Consider the following 21,769-nt stretch of genomic DNA (forward strand, 5'->3'; position numbering starts at 1 on the left):
CTGAACTTGACACATTCCCCTCCCAGCCTCCGCTGAGATCACCGTCGTGTCCAGCCAGTCCTTCCTTCCTTCCTTCCCACCGTGACCTTCCCCAGGTCACCCGATCCCAACAGCAAATTTGCCCTCTCCATGGAACAAGAACACTACATTCCACTGGAAAACATTCCGGACTTGAAAAATTAAATATTTTGGAACCTTATTATTGCTGTCGAACAGTAACTTTTTTCCCAGCTCAGTGGTTGCCTAATCCTGTCAGTACCACTTGGAAAACTCCCTCTTTTCCGTCAGCTTTAACCCCCAAAGTGTTTTTTGAACAGATCTTTGGTGTCTGGTCAGAACACCGAGCCCTTCTTGGTGCAGTGCGTGCTTCTTTGGGGTCCGGGGATTGGCTTTTAAGGGTTCCTGTCATACGGTGCAAGAACTGTCAGAGACGAATGCGTTTTATGCAGAAAATCACCATTTTAACGTGTGTCCCCAGATGTACCCACCACCTCTGCAGGCACACACGGGCATGGGGAGGGAGCGGGTATCCCAAAGACTGACAGCGAGGGAAACTGAGGCAGGGGAAGGGCAGCGGGTCCGGGGCAGCCTTAAGGCGGGCGGGCGGCGGAGCCGCTGCGCTGTCGCAGGGCGCTTGTGCCGCTTTAAGGCGGTGCCGGCGCTCCGGGCTCGGCAGGCACCGGGAAGAGGAACTGGGCTTTGCACTGCCGGGTCGGGGCGAGCTCCGCGCCGGCTCCGCTGTCCCCGCCGCTCTCCCGCCGCCGCTCCGCTCCGCGCTCGCTGCCGGGGAGGGATGGGGCGGGCAGGGGGAGGACGCGCTGGGGGCCAGGACGGGCCCCTGCATCCCCCCCGCGCCCCCCGGCTGCCCCTCCGCTCCCCCTTGCACCCCCCAGCCGCTCCTTCCTCCTGCTGCAAAGGCATGCGCTCGGCAGGGCTGCCCGCTGCCTCGGTGCGTGCTTGAAATAGAGGCACCCCTCTTTGCTTGGAGAGCCCTCCCAGCCCTGCTCTGAGCGCCCTATCCCCTGCCCCGAGCTCCCCATCTGCTTCCTCGAGGCCCCATCGCCTGCTCTAAGCCCCATTCCCTTCCTCAAGCTCCTCAGTCCCTTCCTCAAGCCCCTTTCCCCTTCCCTGAGCCCCCTTCCCCTGCTCCAAGCTCCATCCCCTTCCTCAAACTCCCCAGTCCCTTTCTTAAGCCCCTTTCCCCTTCCCTGAGCCCCCTTCCCCTGCTCCAAGCCCCCATCCCCTGTCCCAAGCCCCTATTTCCTTTCCTGAACCCCCTACTCTGAGCCCCCATCCCCTTTTCCAAATCCCCCATCCCTTACCTTGAGCCCCCATTCACTGCCCCAAACCCCCATCTCCTGCCCTGACTCTGCTTCCCTGAGCCTCCCATTCCCTCCCCTAAGCCCCCTGCCCCAAATCCCCCAAATCCCCCATCCCCAAATCCCTCCCCACGATGATTTTGCTGAGCTGTTTTCTGAACCTGCGGCCCCGGCGGGGCTGCGGTGCCTTGGCCGGGCTGGGCAGGGGGCTCGGCCCTGCAGCGGGGTCCCGCCGGGCTCTGCGGGTGCTGGTGGACATGGACGGGGTGCTGGCCGACTTCGAGGGAGGCTTCCTGAAGAAATTCAGGGCCAGGTACCCCGACAAGCCCTACATTGCCCTGGAGGACCGGAGGGGCTTCTGGGTGTCGGAGCAGTACGGGCGCCTGGGACCCGAGCTGAGTGTGAGTTGTGCTTATCCCGCGTGGGCTTGTCCCCCTCAGGGACCCCCTGACCCTCAGGTCATGGGGACAGTGCTGGGGAGGGCTGTGGGGGCCACCAAAGAGCTCCCACAGGAACACAGGAGGGCTTCCAGCAGTGGGTTTTCCCCAGAAATGTAGGGGTTTTTGTGCACATCTGTGTCTTTCTTAGAATCCTAGAATGGGTTGGGTTGATAAGGACCTTAAAGACCATCTCATTTCAACCTCTTGTCATGGGGAGGGACATCTTCCATTAGACCATGCTGATATGATGGCCTAGTGGGCTTTTTCTCTGCATGCCTGGATGGAGATAGATGCAAGGAAAGGGGGTATTTCAGAACATCTGTCTTGAAATACCCCAGATGATATAGCTGGGTTTTTCTAGCTCTGATTTGGATTGGTACCATTCCTAGATGGATTATTTAGCTCCTCAAGAGCAATGTGAGGGGTGGGATGCAGCAGAGCAGTTCAGAACAAACCAAGCAAGTGATGCTTCATTTGAAGGCTTACTTAAAGTCAAAACAACCCAAGCCCTCCCATGCCGGAAATTATTATATTCAGTTTAATAATTAAAGCTTAAAAGCAGAAGCTCTCTCAACGTTGCAATTTAGCATTCAGCAGCAGGCTGACTGCTGTAGAGAGTTGGTTTCTGCCTCTACAAATTTCCCATCCCAGTGGATGTCTGTGGTCTCATCCATGGGTTGGAGTTGCACTGGCTGAAATGTGTTACAGTAAATAAAAGTGTTCCTGTTGTTAGGAGTATAATAGTTATTGGGAAAGGAGTGGGAATAAGGTCCAGGGGTCTCCCATGGGCAAAGTCCTAAACAACTTGATGAGCTGAAGGAATAAAGTGTCCTTCCTGGCTGGGAGTGGTGAGAGGGAAGTGCAGAACATCATTTGTGCAGTAAAGCAGCTGCTCAAACCCCTGTTTGGCAGGGGCAAGACATGATAACAATTTTTTTCTTCCTTGATCGTAACTGCTTTGGATGTGTTAAATGAAGTGAGCTTATCTTGTGTCTGCTGTGATCATGTAAAACCACCAAAACCTCGGGCTGAACAAGCAGCAAAACTTGCACTGTCTGACCTCAGGGCAGTCCTGGTTTCCCCCGTGATTTCAGGGCAGGGCTGAAGTGAGTAGGAGCTGCTCTATGGCTACAGACACGTGGGCCATTCCAGTCTCTGGGACCAGAAAATAGGAACCAAATTGTCCAACGAGCTGCAGGTCCCAGCTCTGAAAGGGAGGGAGTTCTGCAATGCAGCAAGCACACAGACCTGGAGGGATGGAGAGCCCTGGGCAGGCAGGGAAATTTTTTATGGGGGTTGAGGGTCTGTCCTGGCCCAGGGTGGGATTCCCAGCCTGGGGGATTTTTCCATCTGCTGGTCAGCCTGCTGGTCACAGTGCCACAAGGAATTTTTCTGGCTCTGGGAGTGGAGTGGGTCTTTTCCTCAAGCTGGGTTTAGTTCTCCCCTCCTCAAGCTTGATTGCAAAATGCTTTTTGACATAATTGGAAGCAGGATAGCTGTGGAAGTGCTGCTGTGAGAAAACACTTCAGTGCAGTTTGAAGTGCTCTGCTGCACAAGGCTGCATTTCTCAGGGGTCTCTTGTGTAACTATGGACAATGTCTAAAAAATAAAATACCATTACTGCTCAGTCTGAGGCAGAGCAACTAGAGTTCGAATGTTTGCATGGCCCCGTGGCAAACTTTCAGGCTGGTTGTTCTTGCCATGGAGCCTGGAGGCATTTTTGCATCTGCAGCTCCTCAACTGCACTACAGCACTGGAGCTGGGCTGCTTCTGCTTCTTCCCAGCTCTCCTCCCCAAGGACACGGTGTTTGTGCAAAATAATTGCTTTCCTTGGCACCTGACAAGCTGTTAACCTGTTTGAGGCAGTGCAGGGGCTGCTGTTCCTGAGAGCAGTGCTGGACCCATTGCAGGCAGCCCCTGGACTCTGCCCTCACACCATCATTTTGCTCCCTGTGATCTCCTCTGTGTTATCCCTGTGCCATACCAGTGCACCCAGGCTGCTGTCCTGGATGTTGTGTTTCAAATCCTTGCCTGGAGATGCTCTATTTGCCTGCTAGACCTTGTCCAGGCTTCCCTGAGGAGGAGCATCTGCATTCATTCTGACTCGTGGTTCCTCCTGTAATGTTCCATCTCCTGGGAGAGCAGCCTGGCTGCTATTTTAAGTGATCTCATGGAGACAAATAGGCCAGACAGCACCTGTGCCTGAACAGCTCCATGGTGGAGCAGGGCCACCAGGCCATGTCAGCTGGATCCATGTGGATCTGTCCCTTTGGATGGGTTTGGTTTGGATAATCTCTGGTGTTTGGCCTTATAGTAAGGTGCAGCTCCCTCTGTGTGTGGGGCTGCAGAGGCAAAACCAACCCTGTTTTTTTTGTTCCATCTCCAATCTGAATTGTATGGGGTGGGTGCAGGTTGGTTGCTGGGGAGCAGAAGCACCCACAGAGGCAGAGGGGGTGAGCAGGAGAGACTGGAGCTGGTGCTCCCACTGTTCTCCCTGTCCCATCCTCTGTCCTAGCAAAGGGTGAGGAGAATGCATATGCAGGAAAAATTGCAAGAAGTGCAGTAATTGCTTGCTTTCCCTTCACAGGAGAAAGCCATCAGCATCTGGGAATCCAAGAACTTCTTCATCGAGCTGGACCCACTCCCTGGGGCTGTGGAAGCTGTGAAGCAAATGGCAAATTTGGCAGAGTGAGTATGAACCTGTGTGTGGGGATGGACAGAGGAGCAGCTGCATCTTCACTTCCACCTCTTGGCAGAAGTGCTGCTACAACAACAGCATTAAAAATAAATATCTCCCAGCCTTCAGGGAAGGGAGTGGAGAGAGGGTTTTGACTCCTGAGTAGTCACCTAGAATATCAGCCATGTGCAGCCTCTTTCCTTCAGCTCTCTGCTCCAGCAAAGGTTGTGAAAAGGGGAATATGATTGTGCTCTGGGATTCTGTGAGATGGGTGATTAATGCCTTAAATCTGTTTGATCTGTGTGTGGGGGAGTTGGCTTTGGGCTGCTGCCTGCTCTGGCCCAGAATGACACTCTGCCCCTGTTTTTCTCCTCGTGGCAGCACTGATGTGTTCATCTGCACGAGCCCAATCAAGAAGTACCGGTACTGCCCTTATGAGAAGGTGAGCAAGCCCAAATCTCAGCTCCCCCTCCCATCCACACTGCCCAGTGAAAGGTGTCTGACCCCTGCACGCCTCTGGCTGTAAAATTTACCTGTTCCATCCATTTGCATGCAATGAGGCTCTTGGTCTTAGTCTTTCATCATGACATCAAAAGCTGCTTGGCTTTCAAACAAATTTACTCCAGCAGCATCCAAATCTATCCCACTAATGAACTTATTAAGAGAGATATCCTCCCTGTGTGGGGGCCAGGGCTGCTTCCACTCCACCCAGCACCCCCTGCCCCATCCATCATCCTTCCCTGAGCTCACCAGCCATCTCTTGCCTTCCAGTATGCCTGGGTAGAGAAGCACTTTGGCCCTGAATTTCTTGAGCAGATTGTTTTGACACGAGATAAGACGGTGGTTTCTGCTGATCTGCTTATAGATGACAGACCTGATATAACAGGTGAGGGGTGAGGGTGAAGCACTGACTGGAGGCAGCCAGGGATGGGTGTTGGTCTTTCTGTGCTGTTTGGCTTTTGTAACTTTGGGGTCTTCATGTTGGAGTACAATTAACTTCAGTGTCTCACGGAGTTGTCCAGACCACTGACCTTCCTTCCCTTGCAGGGGCAGAGCAGAACCCCACCTGGGAGCACGTGCTCTTCACTGCCTGCCACAACAAGCACCTGCAGCTGAAGCCCCCCAGTCGCCGGCTGCACTCCTGGGCTGATGACTGGAAGGCCATTCTGGACAGCAAACGCCTCCCACCCGGCCAGGCCACCTAAACACCAGCCCCTGAGCCACCTCCCTGTGTCCCTGTGGAGTCCTGCTGAAGGCCAGAACCATGGATGGACAGACAGACAGACAGACAGACAGACAGACGCTGAAGCGCCACAGTCACCTGGACTTGAAAAACAGACCCCAGCCCAGCCCAGGATTGTGCCTGGCAGCCTGGCTGGGGGGCATTGCCCTCTGGCTCCTGGGGTCTCTGTGCTGCATCTGCACCCCCCACAGGGCCAGCCCAGTGTTCCTGATGGACAAGGTCACCCTCAGCGTGTCACTGCCCTTGCCAGGGGCACTGCATGGCACAGACCAGCTCTGCATCCTCCCCTCCACGTCATGGTCAGGATCATGTGTGTGCTTTGTTTAGTCCTTGCAAGGTTCCATCCCAAGGGGCTGCCTCAGGGGATCTCTCCCCTGGCAGTGCCTGGATCTGGGGAGAGGGGTGGCTGGAAGGGCAGGGAGAGCAGGCAGGGGCTGTCCAGGCTCCCTGCACTGGGAATTGTCACAAGCACATCTGTGGATGCTGTCTGCAGTTCTCACATACTGCAAGGGAAGATGCTGGGGGGATGTTGCTGCTAAAGGCTGGGGAGCTGTGCTGGTTTCAGCCAGGGTAGAAGTAATTTTCTTCACAGAAAATAGAGCCCCATACCAGCTGCTGTGAAAAAAATTAACTCTACTGTGGCCACCAACAGCACGGGAGCCCATGAGAGGTGCCCAGGGTAGATTGTTCTGCAGCTCCACCACAGTCCCAGCTCTGGATGTCTGGGGACAGAGCGTGCTGCCAGCCCCACTCCCCTGGCTCTGGGCCCCTGCAGAGAGGTGTTCAGTGCCTGGCTGGTGCAAAGGGGTCACAGCACACACATCTGGACCAGCCCCCTCTGCCAGGGGACAGTGCAGGGGCTGCTGAGCTCTGGGAGCAGCCAGTGCTGCTGGGAAGTTGCAGTTGGGCCCCAAAAAGGGAGGGTTTAGACCAAGGGGCAGCTCCAAGAGGGATGGTTTTGGCATAGCTGTGCCCACAGCCTCTTTCTCCCTTGTTTGTCTCATTTTTGCTTCTCTGAGCCTACAGCAGTCCAGCCTTGAACTTCAGTGACCTGTCTGGCAGGAGAAAACTGCTGCTGCTGCTGCTCCTGGCCTCAGAGAGACATCCCAGCTGCTGGGAGAGCCTGGCATCCCCTCCCTGCCTGTGGCACTGCCACAGGGCAGCCACAGCCCAAGTGGGAGCTGGTGCTGGGCCACCGCAGGCAAAGCCTCAGGGATGAGCTGGTTGTGTCACTGCTGACACCACAGAGGCCATTGGTCCCTGCTGCTGTGTGTCTCCAGGCTGTCCAGGATCCCACTGCCCTCCTGGCCCAAGGACTTGCTGGCTGCAGCAGTAAAATTCCCCACTTGGACAATTTACCCCACAGGCAGAGGTGGTAGCCAGGGCTTGGCTGGGATTTGCCACACTGCACCCCGTGCTCACACCTTTGCTTTGCCTCTCTGCTCTCCATCAATGAAAGGACATGAACTTGAAGCTATATAACCAACAAATAATGTAATTCAGCAGTGGCAGCCAGACCCCTCCTGTACCCAGGAGCTGGAGGGGTTCTGGAGTTGGTGCTTTGGAACCTGTGCCTTCCCTGGGTGCTGCAGGGCCAGGGATGGGGCCTGTGTTGACTTGGGGCTTGCCCTGTTTCTTGGGATGGGGGGAGTTTACAAAGTCAGCATGGTTGGCCCAGGGCAGTAGGACTTACATACCACAAGCATCTTTTTTTTTTTTTTTTTTTTTCTTTTCATTTTTCTTTCCTGTTTAAACCACTGTGTGCTTCTCTGGGTAGTGGGTTTGGTTTGGAGGGGTCTGTTTAGGATGTGCAGCTGCCTGAGGTGCAGCCCCCTGGCCAAGAGCTGGCTGGAGGGGTTGCAGGCTGGGAACTGGGACAGTGTAGGAGCACTGTGGGCAGCTGCTGCAGCTGCTGAACATCAGGAACCCGCTGGCTCCACCAGCCCTCCACCAGCTGTTGGCCCCTCTGTGTAGCCAGGGTGACCTCATGGGGTCCAAGCTGGTTTTTTCTGATGGTACCATGTAAATATGAGCTGCCTGGGCTCCCCAGAGCCTTCTCCCTGCTTATTGAGCCAAAATGAGCTGGCACATCTCTCCAGCAGCTGCCCAAACCTCTCATGTTCCCTCGAGGCTGGGGCAGACCCGAGGGATGTGGCTCTGGGGCCAGCAGGACTTTTCCCCGTGGTGAGATGTGATGCCAGAGATAAATACACCACACCAAATATACTTGAAAGCAGAGCTGGAGTTTCTCATGCCTGAGGCTCCAGCTCCATGCACAGAGATCCTGAGCTGGTAGCTGCACTGTTTGCTCCCACACTCGGGACCAGGAGGTGACTCCATCGCCGTTCGTCCTTCAAGCCTGTCTGTGTCCAGCTGAGATAGACAGAGCTTTTGGTTTTGAATGTACATCTATAAACCCGAGGCAAATGAGGAGCACTGCAATAAACACTGGGTTGTTTGGCATCCAGCTGCCTAGAAATGGAGTTTGGGGTTTGCAGTTTCCCAGCCATGGCTCTGGGAAAAGAGGCAGGGGGGACGCACGTTTCACCTCCAGGTTTGGGAATGTCCCCTTGTCCAGAAAACCTGGAAGCAGCCCTGCTGCCCTGGCAGTGCCATCACCCTGTTAGACACAGTCCTGTGGGCAGAAATAAAGCTAAATGCAGGGTAGAGTTCATCTTCCTAAAGATCTTTTCTAATAAATAAAACTGTGAAGTGTGTGTCCTGTTGGGCCACAGAGCAGAAGCTATAAAAGGGGTTGGAACTGCTATGGGCTGCCTCTCCCTGGAATTTCATGCCTTATCCATCACTGCTGGCTGCTCCACATCCACACACTCCTGTGAGGTGTCTGTGGACTCCCCTGCCTGCTGTGGCCTGTGCCATGAGAATCCCTGTGAATGACCAGAACCTGCATGCTGTGAGCAGTGCCATATCCCAGCTGGACACACGGGACCAGAGCCAGGGTGGGAGGACAGTGAGACCACCCCAGCAGGGCTGGGAAAAACAGCATCACAGGGCAGAACCCGATTGTGTGCTCTTTGTACTAGTGTGGCTCCAGGATGGGGCACAATGTGTTACCAGGGTCACATCTGTAGTACTGCTGGAGCTGGTACACCAAGGGACTCCTGGCCAGCATGGGGACAAGGTGATTCAGCTGCCAGCTCAAATAGAACTGGGGGTGCACCTCCCCAGGATGCTGCTGTGGGGCTCATAAAGCTGTTCCAGGGCTGGTTTAGCAACGAGCATCTCTCTGTCCTTCCAGCTGCTCTTTGGGGCTTCCTGGCAGCAAGTGTTGGGCCACAGCTCCTCCTCCATCCCCACTGCCCTCACCCTGCACTGGAGGTCCCAGCTCCCCAGAGGAGATCCCATCCTTCCCTGGCCCAGGGATGGGGGCAGAGGGTTTGACATCAGCTCTGCCTGAGCTGGATGGTGGCACTGGCACTAGGGTCATGTTTCCAGTACAAGATGGGGCAAGCTGGAAGGTCTGCATCCTGATGGAGCATGGTGAACTCCTGGTCTGCAGCTGTCTGCTCCCACGTGGCTTTTTTTCCCTTGAAAAGCTTCAGGTTGCAGATATCACATAAATTCCAGGTGATAAGCAGTTTCCAAAGCAGGCAGAGGAAGAGAGGAGATGGTACACCAGGCACAGGGCAGTGCTCAGGTGCTGGTGAGAGCCTTTGCACCCTTCCCATGGGCAAGAGGTGCTGGACAAATGTGCAAACACTCACCCCTCTCAGGGGATTCCCCCCTGAGAGCATCCCACTTGTCCCCAGTCCGAGCTGGCCCAAGGCAGCAGGCCCTGGCAGGGTGGCAACAAGCGATGCTCGCCCCTGGGTCCTGGAAGCAGTCGCCAGTGGGTGCTCATTAGCTCGGGTGCTCATTAGCTCGGGTGCTCATTAGCTCGTGCTCATGTTGGCCACTGCCCAAATAACTCGGAGCAGTGTGAAATCCCAGCGGAGAGGAGAGCCAGGAACGCAGGGGCCAGCCGGGGCCAGCCCTGACGCAAGGGCAGCGGGTGGTGTGGGATAAAGCCAGGGCAGGGGACGGGGCTGGAGGGAGGATGAGTCACCCAAATACGCAGGAGGGGAAGGAGCGGAGGAAGGGATGGAGCAGCTGGAGGCAGCTGGATGGGCTTTGCTCTGCCACCGTGCCCAGTTTCAGGAGAGGAGCAGGATGGTGCCCCTGGGGCTCTGCTGGGGCCAGGCTTTGGAGCGCGGCGATGCCAAGGCAGTGTCGGCAGGACATCCGTGTGGATGGGACGTGGATGGAAGAGGAATATCCACTAGAGGGGACTGTGTGATCGCGTGTGGAGCTGCCAGCCTGCGCTCAGCACCATGTGCCAGTCCTCCTTCCAGCCCTCCCGGTTATCCCAGCCCAGGCTCCAATGCGTCCCTCCCGCTGGGCACTGCAGCCCGGAGGCACCGATTACCGGCACCGGGTGATGCTCCAGGGGCACCGAGGGGCAGCCGTAGGCACCAGGAAAATCAGAGAATCATGGAATGGTTTGGGCTGGAAGGGATCTCAAAAACCATCTCATTGCAACCCGTGGGCAGGGATACCTTCCACTATCCCAAGTTGTTCCAAGCACCATCCAGCCTGGCTTTGGACACTTCCAGGGATGGGGAATGTTCTGGGATGGCCTCCATCAGCTGCTGAGACTCCTCCCAGCCACTTGCTCTCTCTCCAGCTGAATGGGGCAGAGAATGGGATGGGCAAAAACATGAATGACTTGTGGGTTAGAAGATGAGCTAGTAACCTATAGGGTTCATATAGAAAATATCCCTGGAAAAATCACAGGCTGAAGGCCCCTGAGAACCCAGGGCATCCCTCCTGTCCCTGCTCAGCTCTGCCCCTGCTTCCTCGTGGGACCCCACAGCTCTCCCAGGGCTGAGATTGCTCATCCTGCTCCAAAAGCCTGAAATCCCCCAAGGAGCTGGAACATGACTATGCCTTTTCCTTTTGCTCACTCTGAAGCCAGAGCCTGTTTTGGGGAGCAGAGTGGGGGCAGATCTGCCAGTGGGGAGGACAGGGGGACTGGGGTGGTTCCTGGTGGGTTTTGCTGGCCCTTCCACTCTCCCCCAGCACCATGATATTATTTCCCTCCAGGTTGGATTAATGGGGTTTGCTTCTCAATTTGTGCACAGGGACTTGAGTAATGCACTCCCCAGAGAGAAATCAACTTCCCTTGCCCCAGCTGTGCTGGGGAGGCCAGACCAGAGCCAACATGATAGGCTGCACTGCCTTTCTCCTGTCCTTCAAGGCTCCACACACATTAAGCCCGTCCTCCTGGCAAAAAATCTTGCAAAATGTTTATTTGTGACTATGTTAACAAACATGCCTGGGGAACATGTTGTATTCAGACGTGAGCATGCCACCTTCTCCCTGCCTCCCTGGGGCCAGGGCTCAGAGCTGCCAAAATCCAGCTGACGCTGCACTCGGAGCACCGCCGGGATCGAGCACGAGGCCACCTCGCCTGCTGTTCCCACCAACCACCAAACCTGCCAGCAACATCCCACCAGTGCCTTTTTCCTGGAGGTTCCCAGCTCATGGCTTTTTCCTGGAGGTCCCCAGCTCATGGATGCAGCTGGGGAAAGGGTCTGACCTTGTAGAACCCTGGTGTCCTGCAGCCAGAGGGACGTGGACACGAGGGCTCCAGGGATCCTGTCCAGCTCTGTAAACAGCCGTCATAGGGGAGGGCACTGCTGTCAGGCCACACCGTGGGCACAGACCTCACTGGAGCTGAGCTTGCACACCCCACACCACCCTGAGCTCACCCCTGTCCCTCACCTGTCCACTCCTCCTCAGCTGCTGGGTGCCAGCAATGATCCTGGGATGGAGAAGGTGCCCTGGAGAAACAGCGCTGCTCCTCTCCTAGAACACACTCACCCCGAACACACACTATTTTAAACTCTAACTTGCCAGATTTGGGGGGAACTTGTGTCTGGGTTCAATACTCCATGCACCCGAATCTGCTTTCAGCATCTCCAGGTAACCAGGGCTGGAGCTGGGTCTGTTTTCCTGAGATCCAGGGGAGGGAGATGAATACTAATTATTGAAGGGCTGTAGTGAGGTACTGGGTGAGAGCACTTGAGGGTCTATGGAGCTATAATCAAACCTGTGAGCCCCTGTGTGACCATGGAATTTTTCCTTCATGCCATCCCAGTGGGAGCCTCAGCTGGGCAGCACCTGTGCTGCCTTCACATCCCTCTGGTGAGTCACCCAACAGCTCCTGGGGATGGCTTCAAAACACCACAGGGCTCAGGGAAACTCCCAAAAGTGCTGGGAGATGCACTGGCAGGAGCTGTGGAGGCTGGGAGTTGGCTTCTGTTTAGTAAAAGTGAGGGAAGAGGGCCCTGTTGTGGGTGCCAGGGGACGTGTGAGGATGAGGAGCAGCTCCTGCTGCATGGGCTGAGCCCTTCCCAGGAGAAGGGATGGGAAAAGCAGGGACTTGGTGCTGCAAAGCACCTGAACACCACACTGCTGCCACCCAGGCAAGGCTCAGTGCTGCCACCAGGGCTGGAACTGGATGGTCTTTAAGGTTCCAACCCAGACCATTTGTGATCCCACTGCTGAAGGCACCATCCAGGTGTGGGCAGCAGCCAGTCCCAGCTCTCAGCCAGCTCCCCACCTGGGTGGGACTGGGATTCCTGGTGCCTGTGTTACCCTTTCTGTGCCCACCTGCACAAGGCTTTTGGCCAGCTGGGAACCCCCTGGCTCAATGCCCCAGCCCTGTTTCCTTCCCCTCCCAGTCACAGCCATGCCAGGTAATGACTCCATGAGCCTTGAGGCACAATCTCTGAAGCTTTCCAGGTGTTACCACCCCTCCTCTTGCAGGCATCTCTCAGTCCCAGACCCTCTGGCTCTCACAGCCTCTGGAAAAGCAAATTCATGCCTTGGGTGCCTGTTTTAGAATAGATTTTGATTTTCCAGTCTAGCAGAATGGTCTCACAGCTGTGCTTCCTGCTCGTGCATATTGTGCACATCCTCTTTTATCCCAGGGAAAATGCTCCTGGGTGGCTCCTGGGGACAGGCACTGGTGCCAGTGGCAGCCTCAGCCCCTCTCAGAGCACAGGGGATGTTTTGGGACTGCTTCCCTGCCCTAGGGCCAGTTTATTCTCTGCAGGACATACCAGTCTGCAGGGAAATGTCTGACTATCAACATCACTGGCATCTCCTCACTCCAAAATTGATGTCTGGGTTACCCACAACCATTCAGATTATGAAAATGGAGGCACAGAGAATGTTCTAGATCCTTCCTGTATAGTGGGGTTGGGACTGTCCACACCTAAGGGATACAGGAAAATAGGGAGCTGAGTGTCTCACCCTGCCCAGCGTGGGCAGAGCCCAGCTTTGTCAGGGAATTCATAAAAAGAGACCACAAAAAAAGGGCAAAGCTTCATTTCTACTCCTCCTGGTGTGGCCACAGGGCAGATCCCGCCATGGGCAGGGCTTTTGACAGTGTTTTGTAGCAAAAAGGGTTTCAAAAGTGCCCAAACCTTAATGGCTGTATTCCCAAGAAGCCATAAACCCTCCTGCACCTGTGCCCCCAAATCTGCAGCACTGCAGCCCCAGCCATGACCCAGAACCCAGCCAGCCCTAGGGACCCTGCTGCTTTCCACCCTGTCCTGCTTTGCAGTGTGCTTGTGGAACATGTCAAACGTGCCTGGAGGAGTGTTTCTGGCCCAGCACCTGCTTTCCCCACGCAGCATTGTTTCCTCAAAGCCCAGGAGAGCAGCAGCAGCTCCACACAGTCTGACTCCAGCCGGCTCTGTCCTGCTCTGAGGTGGTTGTTTCATCCCAAACTAGCTGATTCTTGCTGCTTTTTTTTTATTCTTGCGTTCGAAGGAGGAAGGGGAGAACAAAACAGCCCTTGGGGTGAAGTTACCTCCTTAATTAACAAGGCTGAGAGCTTTGCAGAGATTGTGCAGAAGGAGAGAAAAATAAGGAAAACTGGGCAAAACCAGAAAGGCTTGGGTTCAGTTGTCAGACCAATTAACCTAGATCCACACTCTCCCCCTGGATGAATTGCTCGTTACTATGTAATTGCTCGGGCCCAGCTCCTGATTGAGAGAAATTAAAATCAGACACTTAACAAGGCAACCTGGTGTGGAGATGGGATGCAGGAGCTGCCTGGGGATGCCATTCACAAGACAAAACTGAGAGAGAGCCCAAGCTTGGAGCATCTTGCTGAAATCAGCATTATCTGCACCATTTGCACCATCCTGGATTCAAAACATGGCTGGGCTGGGGGATAATTTGAAAAGGCCCTGGGAGATGGTGAGAGGAGGAAAGCCCTGATTTAGCCAAGCATTTCAGCTTCTGCATAATTGTAATGTAGCTGCAGGTCCAGCTCAGCTCAGTGCAGGATTTAGATGAAATATGAGGCATGCTCAGTCAGGGACAAAGTGATTCAGGAGCTCTTTTGTCTAATGAAAAAATAAAATTATTTGCAAATCCTTCTTGTCTCTGAGTTAGGACCCATCTGCCCAGAGAAGAGGGAAAATTCCACCATTATAGACTTTTAAATATATACCTAGTGAAAAAAAAAGCCACTAATCCTGATAAATCAGCCTAGGAAAAGCAGCCTGTGCTGTAGCTGAGCACGTTCTTCCATGTGTAGGGCTGATGAGTTCACGTGCAGTGGGAAATTCAGACACAGTGTTTGGGAAAGCTCAGTGGTTTCAATATTAGCTTAAGAGCAGGCAAACATGTTTTCCTGCTGCTGAAGGAGAAGGGGATCTCCTTGTGGGAGCATTGGCCTTTTCCATCCCGTGTGGTTCCATCTGCCTCTTTTCCTGCCTAGGAATTATCTGTGGAGCAAGGGAGGGCTGCAGAAAGCCCCAGGCATGGCTGCACCCCCAGCAGCACTGCACTGCCGTGCTGAGGTGTGATCACAGCTCTGCTTCCATCTTCTTGCCTTCCTGGCTCATCCTCCTGCAATATCTGCTTTTCCCCCAGGAATTTTTGGGGTGCTGTTCCTGTGTCTGGCTTGTGCTGGGCTTCAACCAAGCCCCAGGTGCTGACCCCCATCCTTGGCCAAATCCCACTGCAGTCTGTGCTTGTTGTGCAATAATCCTTAAAGAAAAAAAGCCCTGGATCCCCCAATTTCAGCAGTTTGAGCTTATCCTGGTGTTTGGTGCCTGCAGTCTCAGCCACACATGTCCCTGGAGCCAGGACAGACACCCCAAAGGGCTTTATTTCCATCTGCTTTATTTTTTATTAATGAACCAGCTGTCCCAACAAGTTATAAAAACTACCACAGGCTGGGCAGCAAAGGATGAGAATAGCCCAAACCAACTCTACATCTCCAACTGGAAAACCCCAAAGACTCCAGCAACACGTGTCTGAAGGAAAACCATGGGTGCTCTGGCTACACCACGTGTATTTATTGACACAGAAAACAGCCACTGTGTGTTTTCCACCTCCAGGCTCAGCCCACAGCCACCAACACCCTTCAAACATCCCTTGGTGGCATCCAGGAGAGTCTGAATGGTCCCTCCACTCCTGGGCAGCTTGATCTGAGGCTGAAATGGGCTCAGGATTTTCCTATGAAGGCACTGGGATTAAATTAAAGAGGGTTTAAGCAGATGGTCGGTTCTCTGCCCATGGTAGTTGGCAAAATGGGAGCCATATCACTGAATTGTCTGCCTGCACTAATTAATGTTTGTACAGAGCTCTGCGCTGCAAACCGCTGCCGACGTGCTAACTGCTATCATTAGTATTATTACTAAGCTGTTTATGCCTGTTCCAGTGCTTTCTCTCCTCATCCCCAAGGGCTTTGCCTCTTTCCTGTGCAGATGTATGGGGAGAGGAATCAGCCCTCCCAGGCTGTGGCTGGCTCTACCCCAGGCCCAGATCCCTGGTTTGTTGGTATAACCCTCTGGCTGTGCCCGCAGCTCCATGGTGAGGGCAGGAGGAGGTTCTGCCCAGAGATGGTGTTTAGCATCATCCTGCCCAGCCCTGGGTGAGGTGGTTGTTTCAATGCCCCTCCTGATTGCAAAATGGACTGGATGTTGCTTCCCTGCCTCCTTCGTGTTCCCACAGGGAAAAGCTTTTCTGTGCTCTTAGGGGCTCTTCGCATCCTTCTCTGTCACTGCATGGCAAAGGGTTTTGTAGGGGAAGGGAGGGATCACTCATCCTTCCTAATGACCTGAGAGGAGACTGAGGAGCAGAGGAGTGCAGTGATGGATGAGCTCAGCCGTGCTCCACGACAGGCCCTTGTCCCTGTGCAGTAACCGAGCAGTGACGTCTGCTGCCACCGGCAGAAGGGACGCTGCAGTCCCTGCAAATAACCATCCTGCAAGGCACTGTTCTGCAAGGCTGAAGCATGGCTTCTCCCCTTCCTGCCCAGTGATGCTTTTAGCAGAGAAGCAACTCACCAGAAATCAGGGATGCTGCCTCTGGAAAGCAGTGAAAGAACAACCATCTGCTCACTGGTGCATGGAGCAGCAAACTCCCCCCACAGACACACCAACCTCAGAGGTCAAGATCATGGAATCATGGAATGGCCTGGGTTGGAAGGGATCTTGAAGGTCATGGGGTTCTAGTCCTCTTCCACGGGAGGGGCACCTTCCACTATCCCAGGTGGCTCCAAGCCCTGTCCAACCTGGTCTTGGACACTCCCAGGGATGGGGCAGCCACAGCTTCTCTGGGCTGTTCCAGTTCCACTCCCTCACCACCCCAGGCACAGATCTTTGACCCGATCAATGTTTCCAAGACCCTGCTTGGGAATCCTTTGCTCATTAAACCCAACCAGGCAGAACATTTCTAACCATCCCCACTGGCATCTTTCAGATACCAGAGTGTTTTTTGTGACTTGGTTGGGAAAGAAACTGCCCAAACCAAGAAACTGGGGCAGTCCCTGAGAGGAACCAAATGAAATACAGAATGCAGGGAGCCAGGTATCCAACTTGCTACAGGGACATGACAGGCAGCATTCCCAACTTTGCTCCCTCAGGGTGAGGAAGGCACCCTCACTGCCCAAACGGTGAGGTGACTTGGCTGAGGAGTGATGGGATGCCTCCAATGGGAAGTTTAGGGCATGAATCATCCTTATTTTTCCCCCACAGCAAATGCATGAAATGAAATGAGATTCAGAAAGTTGGATGTAGGATGCAGGCAGAGCAGACAGCTCCTGGAGTGAGAACAGGGATTACTCCAGCCAGGACAGGCTCCACTCTTGCTCTGAGCCAGGCTGCATTCGCTTTGCAGAGGTTGTTTAGCCCAAACAAAGAATTGCAGAAAAAAACAGCTCCGGCAAGCAGGCGATCAACATTTTCTGCGTGGTTTGAATTATCCATGACTTTTGACCCAAGATTAAATCTAGTGTGTAACTGGTGGTTATATATTGAGTCATATGAGCAGCCTAATCACAGAAACCCCATGTTCTCCAAACAGCCCGAGCCCCGTCGGGGCCGACTGCGAGCCGCTCACGTTTCCCAGCCAAAGCACCCTGCAGCTTTTGCATCATCCTTTTAATTCAACGCTTACAAAGCATTTTTTTCATCCCACCGGTATCTCAAGCCCAGAACAAAACAAATCCAGCCACGCCGTGAGTGGCCAGCCCAAGGAAACCAGATTTCCCAGGAAGTTTGGCCTCCGGGCGGCTGCTCCGGTGTCTGGTGGAGAGCTGGGCTCACGCTGCAGCATTTTTCTCAGCAGGGGCTGTCTCGCCTCTCTACCCTCCATCAGCAATTCTCCTGATGCGCATAGAAATTGCCTTTTGACTTCTACCTCCAGTGTAATTTGGGTGAAAATGAGCACAGGAGTTGGAAATTGTTAGTGGGGGGTATGTGGCGCCTTTGAGACTCACTGTGAACGCAGCAGAGCTTGGCACAACATGGCCCTGGCTCTCCCCAAACTAACTTTTAGCTGTTTGCACCTGCCTTTCCTCTCCTTAGGGCTGTGGGAGGCTGAACTGCTTCACCCTTCCCAGAGAGCCTGGCTAAGAGCCGTGAAAGGCTGTTATCAGCCACAGGGATCGGTATCACTCCTGCCAGTACAACCCCTGCGGGCTCACGGGGTATTTCCCAGAGCCCGTGGCTGGGACGGGGCTGGCACAGCCCTTGTGTGCTGGAACTGTTTGCCATTCCTCTGCCCAGCCAGGCTGGGCAGCAAGGCCAGCCTGGGGAGGACCCAAAATGGGAATGATCCAGGGTCTGCCCAAACTCTGGTGAGTGAGGAGTGTGTTGGAAGACACTTGCACTGTGCAGGCGGTTCCCGTGAGCTCACACACACTGGGCTGGCAGTGGGGACCTCGCAGGAGCAGGGCAGAGAGGGCAGTGAGGGATGCACGGGGGTCATGGAGGGAGTAGGGTGAGGCTCACAGCCTCAGATCCATGCTCAGGGCTGGGGAAGAGACACCCAGCTTTTTGCAGCAAAGATAAACAAAGGCTAAATCCTCTCTTTCCCCTTGCAATAACTCACTGGCTGGTGGCAACCCAGCTGGAAGAGCGTGACCTCAGCACGGGCTGGTTGTCAGTCTGGTATGGAGCTGCTCAAGAGGCATTTCATCACCAAAGGCTCTTTGTCTGGAAGGCCAGCCACTGTCTCAAATTGTCCCAGGAGGGATGCTGGTGATGCTGTCCCAGGTTTAGAAGGGAGACAGCTCCATCCTGACAGCCCCAGAACCCACCTGGGGTCCCCAGAGGAAAGGGGTCCCCAGCATTCCCTCAGGCAGTGGTGGTTTCAGTGTGACCCCACGCGTCCCACCACTTCAGTGTTCCCCAGCTCATGGCAGACCCCAAACCTGCACACCTGATCCCACTGCAGGGACCTCTCTGTGTCCCTTCATGTTGATCCCACCCCCCACGAGAATGCTCAGCTTCTTGCTGGTCTGAACTGGTGCAGGCATCAGTGCTGGGCTTTCACCTGCTCTTGGTCAAGGTAGTTCTGCATCACTTTGCAGTGAAAATAAAGAAACAGCTCGAGGGGAAAAATTCCTGGTTAGTAAACAGAGCTGGGCAACCACAGACCTCTCACCCAGGAGGGGAGGAGGAGGGCAGAGACAGGCTGGGAGAACCCTGGGTTGGATTTCAACACTCTGCAGAAGACAAGATGCTGTATTGAATGTATTTAATTGTCTGGGTTGCAGCCCTGCGTGGATAAGGAGGAGCTGGATGGGGAGGGAGCAGTGACAGCTGAGGAATGAGAAGTGGCTGGGATTTGGAGTTGACACTTGGGGCTGGCTTTGCCCTCTCCCCTCCCTGCCTCCCTGCAGAGGAGGGTGGTGGTGTAAGGAGAAGAGGTGCCTGCGGGCAAGGGGTGTCCCAGATCCCAGTTACTCAGGAGCCCTGTATTTCTACAGCTCCTCTGCTTTGTGTCATTGCTGAGCGACTTCCCCAAGTCCAACACCACATCTGCTGCCACTCTGCATGACTTGCTTCATCTTTGGGTCACCTGGTGTACCCCGTGGCAGTGCCAGCTCCTACCATGTCCCTCCTGGATGTGGCAGATGAGCAAACTTCTGAACTAGAGCCAAAGATTTGCATTTTAAATTCTCATGTCTGTTTTTTTCCACAAGGGGAACGGGTGACTGAACACATGCACACTGTCACCCGTCCTGTGGATGCCACCACTGTCCTCAGGGGACACTTCTCTGACCTCAGAGCTTTGTCCTGCATGGCCAGGTAAGGTCAAGCTGGACTAATGCCGGGGCTCCTTTGGTGCTGGCTGTGACAGCTCTGTCCCGCTCCACCTCCACCATAAATCATGGCAGGCTATAAATCCCTGCCAGTACTCAGGGACCTGTCCCTGGGGAGGGCAGCGGTTCAGCCCTGAGGCAGCAAAAACAAGGATCATGTTTTTCACAGGGACAATATCACCCAGAGGCACAAACAAGACCCTGGAGCAGAGGGTGCTGGCACTGCAGCACCTCGGGGCGGCTCTGATCCAGCCGGACCCGTGCAGGGACAACTCGGGGCACAAACCTTTGGCAGGGCACATGCTCCCAGCTGAATTTGGTCCCTGACCTGACTTCTGCATGAATCCTCATGTCAGCACAAGGAAAAGGAACTGAGCAGGGCAATGGGGACACAGGGCAGGAATATGTTGTGTTTGGGGGTTCAGGGAAATGCTGGGTATTCCTGCCCTGCAGAGGGACTGTGGCCAAAGGGGACAGGGATGGAGCTGCCCTGGGTGTCCCTTTCCCAGCTCTGTGCTTTACAAACCCCAATATTCCCAGCCCCATAGCAGCTCCCGGCCTGTGGGGACCTGTCTTCACTCAGCCTTGGTTGGGTTCAGCCAGGAGAAGAATTTGGGGAGATTTTGGACCGAGCACTACAGAACACACTAACAACCTCACCCTGGCTTTCCACGGTACAGGCAGTTGAGATCAGGTTTAGTTTTCCTAGTAAACTCCTGAGGTCCCCACAGCAGCAATTTTGTGGGAATCTTGATTTTCTTTTAAAAAACCCCCTGTTTTCCTGCTGTGACAACTGCCACAGGAGGCCCAAGACTGCAAAAGGTGGTATGAATTTGTCAGTGAAGGGATTAAATGGGATCTCAGCACACAAAAGGGGCAGAAAACCATGGAGGGCGAGCAAAAGTGGCTCATGAGAGTTACTGGCACAATCCAAGGATTTGCTGGGAAATGCTGCAGGAGCCTCTGTGTACCTGCACGTGCACCAACGTGGCAGGGACCCATGTGATTTCTCATCACTGGACGCTCACAATCTCTTCCACAGGAACCAGGCAGATTAGTTCTCCATTTGTGGGTGTGGGAGGTTGATAAGGAGCAGGGCCAGGAAGCAGAGAGACTGAGTTTTTTGTCCTTGGGGCTGTCCCAGGGCAGGTGGTGGGTGACAACTAAGTGCCAGATCCCCTCCTGCCATCAGGGGTTGTAATGATTCAATTTTTCCTCTAGAAATCTCCCTTGTTACACCAGAGGAACAAAACACCCACAGCAGATGATGAGGGTGCCCACCTCATGGGTGATATATTGAGCAGTGAACCACTGCCAGCCCTGTGCAGGGAGAGACTGCCCAAAGGTCACCTGATTTTGGTGCAGGGTCACATTGTCCCTAGTTTCTGTGACTCAGAGTCCCCATGTCCCTGAGTAAGGACCAGCCAACCTGCTTATGGTGGGATGTGGGATTCAATCCCATTTTCCTCCATTTTGTGAGCATAAGCATGGCCTTGCTACAAGCCCCAGCTGTTCCCTGCCCTCCTGTCCCAGCCTTGTTCCCCACAGCTGGTCACTGCCAGCAGCTCCTTGGTGGCCACCTAGGGGTTTTAGAGGTGAGATAAGGTGCAGGCAACTGGAATCCTTATATGCTGGTTTTCTAGTTGAGTGCCCTGTGCTACCCAGGGCAACAGTCACATTTTTCGTGGAGCAGCACCACAAACTCCCTGACCTCCCTGGGCTCCCCAGCACATGAGCATGTGATGAGAGCCAGGGGGGTTTCCAGCTGAAGGCTGACTGAGAGCTGCTCATCCCTGCTTGTGCTCCAAGGGGAGCTTCCCCAGCCAGCCAGGCTGTGGGAAAGAACAGGGACAGCTTTGGGATCTGCTGATGAAGGACAAAATGGGACGGATGCAAAGGAGCAATGAGGTTGCTTGGGGTGTCAGAGCTTGGTCCCCACCCCCCACCACAGCCTGGAGGCTGCAACATCCCAGGAACAGCCTGAAGGTCCCGTTCCAGCTCCCAAACTGAAAACAAAAGTGCATCTTGTTCCCATCCTGTTTTCAAAGCCAGAAAGGTCGGGGCCATGAGAGCCTTGCCAGGCTGGGCAGCACTGCCAGCTCCCATCGCCTGCCCCGACCTCAACTCCAGCAGGGACAGAAGTGTCCCACTGCTCTTCCTGGACACAGCTCCTCACTGGCAGCACTGGGATGGTGACAGCTATGGGTGTCCCCAAATGTCTGTGTTTGGAGAATCTTGCACCCGAGTTCACGTTCTTGTTCCTGCTCCTTGCACTGCATCAGGAGAGGGAGGGGAAGAAAGATGTGGAGCTGCTGGAGCAGGTCCAGAAAAGGCCATAAAGATGCTCCAAGGGCTGGAGCAGCTCTGCTGTGGGGACAGCTGGGGGTGAGAGAGCTGGGGGGTTCAGCCTGAAGACAGAAGGTGACAGGGAGATCTTAGAATCCCTTCCAG

At 54.5% G+C, this 21,769-nt stretch overlaps 1 protein-coding gene across 1 annotated transcript; it reads left to right on the forward strand.

Moving 5' to 3' along the window:
• Positions 1 to 712: 712 nt before the first annotated feature.
• Positions 713 to 8,142, forward strand: NT5M (5',3'-nucleotidase, mitochondrial). Its single transcript, XM_059861484.1, has 5 exons — positions 713 to 1,720; positions 4,347 to 4,447; positions 4,818 to 4,878; positions 5,208 to 5,322; positions 5,484 to 8,142. The coding sequence occupies exons 1-5, from the start codon at positions 1,454 to 1,456 to the stop codon at positions 5,639 to 5,641; spliced, it is 702 nt and encodes a 233-aa protein (XP_059717467.1). The 5' UTR covers positions 713 to 1,453; the 3' UTR covers positions 5,642 to 8,142.
• The last annotated feature ends 13,627 nt before the right edge of the window (positions 8,143 to 21,769 follow it).

Source organism: Haemorhous mexicanus, chromosome 17, assembly GCF_027477595.1.
Source record: "Haemorhous mexicanus isolate bHaeMex1 chromosome 17, bHaeMex1.pri, whole genome shotgun sequence".
NCBI classification, from domain to species: Eukaryota; Metazoa; Chordata; class Aves; order Passeriformes; family Fringillidae; genus Haemorhous; species Haemorhous mexicanus.